General features: G+C 45.7%; 1 protein-coding gene across 1 annotated transcript; it reads right to left on the bottom strand.

Moving 5' to 3' along the window:
- Nucleotides 1–3,803: 3,803 nt before the first annotated feature.
- Nucleotides 3,804–4,903, bottom strand: LOC123058547 (oil body-associated protein 2B). The gene is made up of 2 exons (XM_044481261.1): nucleotides 4,507–4,903; nucleotides 3,804–4,426 (listed from the first exon to the last, which is right to left on the bottom strand). Exons 1-2 carry the CDS (start codon nucleotides 4,796–4,798, stop codon nucleotides 3,966–3,968), a joined length of 753 nt encoding a protein of 250 aa, XP_044337196.1. The 5' UTR covers nucleotides 4,799–4,903; the 3' UTR covers nucleotides 3,804–3,965.
- Nucleotides 4,904–5,638: the final 735 nt, after the last annotated feature.

The raw sequence follows: 5,638 nt of genomic DNA, 5'->3' as shown, positions 1-5,638 counted from the left end.
AACGGCGGAGATGCGCGGACGGACTTTGGTCAGTTCAGGTTGATGCAACAGCCGTATACGAGGTAGTGGTGAAGGTCGACGGGGGCGTCGGAACTCGGGTGAAGAGGCATTGTGAGGTAGAGGATGGAGACTAGAAGGCGAAGGGGGAATGTGAGAAGGGACCCCTGGCCCTATTTATAAGGCTGGAAAGATAAAGTGTCATGCGCAGGAATTGAGGAGGTTAAAAAAATGGATATGTGACATCACAGACGCCTCGATTTTTGGAGGCTCATTAAAAGAGAGGGTATATTAAGATTTGGGCCTTGCATAATATTAATGACAGGTGACGTCACACCGGGTTACCACAATCCTATGAGATGACGTCACGGCGGGTTACAAGATCTCGTAAGAGCAAATGAGGAAGGATGTTTTATAAGTATTGAAGATTGATATGAACAAGTTCACATCAACCTGGGGCCTAATGTTGGGGATATAACTACTGGGTATGAACTGCCCAGGAGGGGCCGGGTTATACCACTCGCAGTTTACCAATGAAGATGGCGGATCATACGAGCCTAGTGATGGCCCAAGACCCAGAGGTGACTTACAGCCCAGGTGGATGAACCACCATGTATGTGTGACTTGTATTGTAAGGCAGGTGTAGTTAGTCACCGAGCCGGACATGTTGTATAAGTCGGCCGGGACTCCGTAAGCCGTCGGGCGTCAACCTGTGTATATAAAAGGACAACGCAGCGGCAGTTTAGGACAAGAAACAAGAGATCGAGAACTAGGTCAAGCATATTCGCTCCCTGGTAATCGAAACCCTAGCAATACAATCCCAAACTGGAGTAGGCCTTTACCTTCATCGTAAGGGGCCTAACCAGTATAAACTCTTCGTGTCGTTTGTCCCGTTTAACCCCTTTAAGCTAACCTAGTTGTGATGGCCCTGCGACTAATTTCTTCTACTAGGACATCTGCCGTGACAATTCCACGACACTCAGCCCTCGTGCTAAACACATGGCATAAATTCCACCATAGAACCAGCCACTATTAGCATTGTGTTGAAGTCTGCGTGCAACAATGACTGCAAGGTTATAATTCCTTTCACCGGTGAGAGCAGTATGTATGAGGCTCAAGTCTGGAGCACAAAGCATGCTACAGTCTTACTTGCCTACTATGCATTTTTCGTTAAATAACACAAAGTACTAAATTACGGGGAAATGAATGCTCTTTATTCTACCTTGAGTCACTCCCCTCCTTTCATTGTAACAAAGGCTCGTCAAGAATGTTTCGAACTCAGCTTTTGGTGGTTCGTCAAGCGAACCCTAAAATGGAAGCTTGCGATGATAAGCAAAATTCTCTAGTGAGATGAAAAATGGACTATCATAAAGTATAAACGACACCCTAGACTCACGTGGAAAATATTTAAATTCTTTGACAAATGATTCAGTGAGAAGTTGGTCTTGTTCACACTTATCTGAAAGGTAGGGATCGAGACCAACATTGTGAACATATTGCTCAAATTCCTCCTTAATGCCCACACACACCATATACTCATCGCAAGGCCATAAGCATGTTTTGGTGGTGGCATCTCGCGTGGAACTTTCACTTGGTTCAACATAAAACCGGCGAGCAGAACTGTCACTAGAAGATGCTCCCGAGGATCATCTCCTCGAAGAATTCCTTATAAATAGGTTCATCATGTCCGCGTACATTTTCTGAAAATAAAACTTTTGAGGTGACAAAAATTTGTCAACAAAACTTTATAAGGTTGATAGCAACTACTCATTGGGATGCATAGAAGCCATAACAAGCATTCAAACTACTTAAAAAGCTAAGAATTTAACATGCAAGCGCATCTACAATAGCACCAAGAGTAGCTAATTATTCAAAATATAAACCACCAAAGCAAAAACTAATTGGACAAACGATGGAGACACATACCAAGCAACAATCCCCTGAAACAGTTTTGGAAACGGAGCTTCGAGCGAAGAGATCGAAATTCGCGGGTTTGAGCTCAAGAACACCATCTCATCTCAAACCCTAGTTCATCTCTTGTGTTTAATCTTGTTACCGGAACTATAGATTGGTGTTTGTGGATGATTAGTAGTGTTGATTACATCTTGTAGTTGATTACTGTATGGTTTGTTTGATAAAAGTTTATATGTTCAGATCTAATATGCTATTTAATCCTCCTCTTATCTTGAGCATGGTTATCATTTATGAGTAATTATTTTTGTTCTTAGATCACAGGAGAAATTATATTGCAAGTAATTATGTGAAATTGATATGTGTTTGATATTTTGATAGTATATATGTTCTGATTCCCTTAATGGTGTCATGTGAACGTCGACACTTTATCATATTTGGGCTTAAGGAAATGCATTATGGAGTAGCAATTAGATGATGAGTTGCGAGAATGACAGAATCTTAAACCTCAGTTTATGCTCTATTCCGTAAGGGGCCGATCGAATCCAAAAGTTTAATATTATGGTTAGAATTTATTCTTAATATTTTTCTCATAGTTGTTGATACTTGTGGGAGGATTAATCATAAATAGAAAGTTTGTTCAAGTAAGAACAACACCTAAGTACCAGTCCAGTCACATATCAAATTATTAAAATAATAAAAACAAATTGAATCAACATGATAAAAGTAAGTAGATGAAATTCATGTGTACCTTCAAAAACGCTTTATTTATTATAAAAGACCGTTTTGATCTGTCCTTTGCCTCAAAAGGATTGGGCTACTTTGCTGCACTTTTGTAATATTATCGTTACTTACTCGTTACAAATTATCTTGCTATCAAAATACTCTGCTATTTACAATTTCAGTACTTGCAGACATTACCTTGTTGACAATTACTTTTCATTTCTTTCTGCTTCTCTCATTTCTTGTTAGGTTCAACACTTCTACTTATCAAAAAGAGCTACAATTGACCTCTTATATTTGTAAGTCATCAGTGATGATGATGCACCGGCCATTTCCGCCAAAGGCTCAGCATTAGACAAAAGGGTGGTAAGGACCCATGAAGGCAACTAGTATCGGCGAGGCCGTCGGGCGATCGACGGGGAAGAGTCGAGAGAGGCTCAACTTTTTCTGCCACTCTGAAATAAATTTACACGCGGGATAGACATGAGAGGATAAAATATCCTCCCCTATTTAGATTTCGAAAGTAAAAACCAATAAGATGTGGCTAGATCTCAGTTGACTAAAATTTAACGAAACAAGAAGAAAAAAGAAAAACTTAAAAAGGTGATTTAACGAAGCAAGATGGAAAAAGAAAAACTGAAAAAAGAACTTTGCACGAATATCTTAACGTAAGATCTCATGGATACAACATAGATCTAATGGATACAGCATAACTGAGACTTAACGAAGTTTTACTTGACTGAGACTTAGCAAGACAGAAAGAGATAAAACATAAGATCTCATGGATACAGCATAACTGAGACTTAACGAAGTTTTACTTGACTGAGACTTAGCAAGACAGAAAGAGATAAAACATAAGATCTCATGGATACAGCATAACTGAGACTTAACGAAGTCTTACTTAACTGAGACTTAGCAAGACTGAAAGGGATACAACATAACTAAGACTTAACGAAGTCGAGTTACTCGACTGAGACTTAGCAAGACTGAAAGCGAAATTATACTCCTCTGAGGCGAGATAGGGTATCACGGTTGGCCTTAGTTTCCTGCAATTAACTTGTCACAACAAAATCCACCATGTCGATCCTGTCCTGTTTTTCGAGCTGCAAGATGCGACAGCATGCACATATTGCAATTTACAAAGATGAAACCACGGCAGTAAAGAATGCAAATAATCAGGGGAAATGACGTTGGATCATATAGAATCAAACGTAACTTGCACCTTCACTGACATCTCCCGACTGTCCCGTACACCCACGACTCTACGGAAAAACAAGACCAACCAACAGAAGTTGAAAGAAGACGCGCATTTCACTGGGCAACCATTCGATCTCTCAAGGGAAGGGCGCCTGCTGCTTCATCTCCGTGTCCGTGACGTCTACGGCGAACCCCTTGCCGTGCAGTCGCCAGTAGTCGGCGTTCGGGTTGATCCACTCCGGCTCATCCATCTCCACCCTCTCAGCCTTGAGCCCACGAGCGGAGCTGTCCACCTTGCACCTCTCGTCGCGCGCGCGCACCAGCTCGGCGCGCACCCGGCCCGGCTCCACGGCCTGCGGCGACATCATGAGCGCCGGCGCGCCGAGGGGCAGCCGGTCGCTGCGGTCCACCTGCCACGTGCACCAGAACTTGCCGTACGTCTTGGCCATCCTGGCCATCTCCGAGGTCTGCAGCATCTCCGGCACGCCCACGTCGGTCCACAGCCCGGCCTTGACCTCGTAGGCGTGCGAGTGCCACAGCCTCTGCTCCTCCGGCGGCAGGGCCTCGAAGATGTTGTCCGACACGATGTACTCCACACCTGCAACATCCAGGCTCATGAGCGACCAAACGTGCAAACCGCAAACATAATGGTCGGCGAGGCTCCGGCGGCTGACATACCGATGAGGCGGGCCGACGGCTTGTCGGAGTCATAGACGGCGCACTGGAGGACGTCCTGGTTGAGGCGGGAGACGAAGTGGTGGACCTCGAGCTGCCGGTGCATGTCGTGTGCGTACAGCGCGAAGCTGCACGCGTGCTGCTTCATCTGGCGCACCGGCTTCAACGTCTGCAGCACCTGAGCGCCCATGTCGATCGCCTGCGAGGAGACCGTGGTCGGCCTGCCCGGCGGCGGCGCCGTCCCGCCGGCGCCCGAGGTGGGCGTGGGCGCTGGGTTCTGATCACTGGAGGACATCGCTTCTCGCGCGTTGGCAGATCGCAGCAGGTTGATTGGCGATCAGTCGAGGGCGCGGTCTTCTTATCGTCGTAACTTGGAGGAGTTCACGAAGCTGCCCTGACGCCGCGACGCGTGCTGCTTTAGGCGCAGGACGTGGCGTGCTTGCTGAAGGCGCGAGAACTATGAGTAGGAGCTTCCACCGCAGAACGTGGCGCCGAGGGCCGATACACGTCACAAACTTGGGAGCTCATCATCCTTGAGCCTTCTATGGTTTTAGTTCAAACTAGGGGGCTGTTTGATTCTAGGACTAGTATTGCCACACTTTATCACACATTTTTACCAAACTTGCTTAAGGTTAATTCATCAAAATGAGAGTCACAAGTTGACAAGCCTAAGGGAATCTTGCCACACTTTTTGTGTGTATGCCATGTGGGGCACAAGTGTGGCTTGTCTAAGGTGTGGCTTGAACCAAACACTCACCTAAGTTGATCAAACTTGCCTAACCTTAGATGTGGCAATCTTTGGAAAAGTTAGTTACAAACCAAACAGCCCCTAAAACCACGACGAGTAATTTGTACCTCCGTTTCAAATTACTCATACTAAAACCACAATCAAATTTGTCAACGCACCTAACACGCCTGACATGCGGCCCACAGATCGCAGCAACTCGCCGGCGCGTACAAGGACGGCGCGGGCTCGCAAGGCCAACACCAAAGTAACTGGGCCAGAGTGGGTGAACTAGCCCAGCACACCTACTTATCTTACCGCGACCAAGGGGGTTCGCCATCCAGTGGATCAGAACGGCACGACACCGGCTCTCTCTTCTCCCACCTACCCTGTTTCCCCAATTCATATGAA

Source organism: Triticum aestivum, chromosome 3A (genome assembly GCF_018294505.1).
Source record: "Triticum aestivum cultivar Chinese Spring chromosome 3A, IWGSC CS RefSeq v2.1, whole genome shotgun sequence".
In the NCBI taxonomy this organism is placed as follows: domain Eukaryota; kingdom Viridiplantae; phylum Streptophyta; class Magnoliopsida; order Poales; family Poaceae; genus Triticum; species Triticum aestivum.
This window is presented reverse-complemented; position numbering and strand designations above follow the sequence as displayed.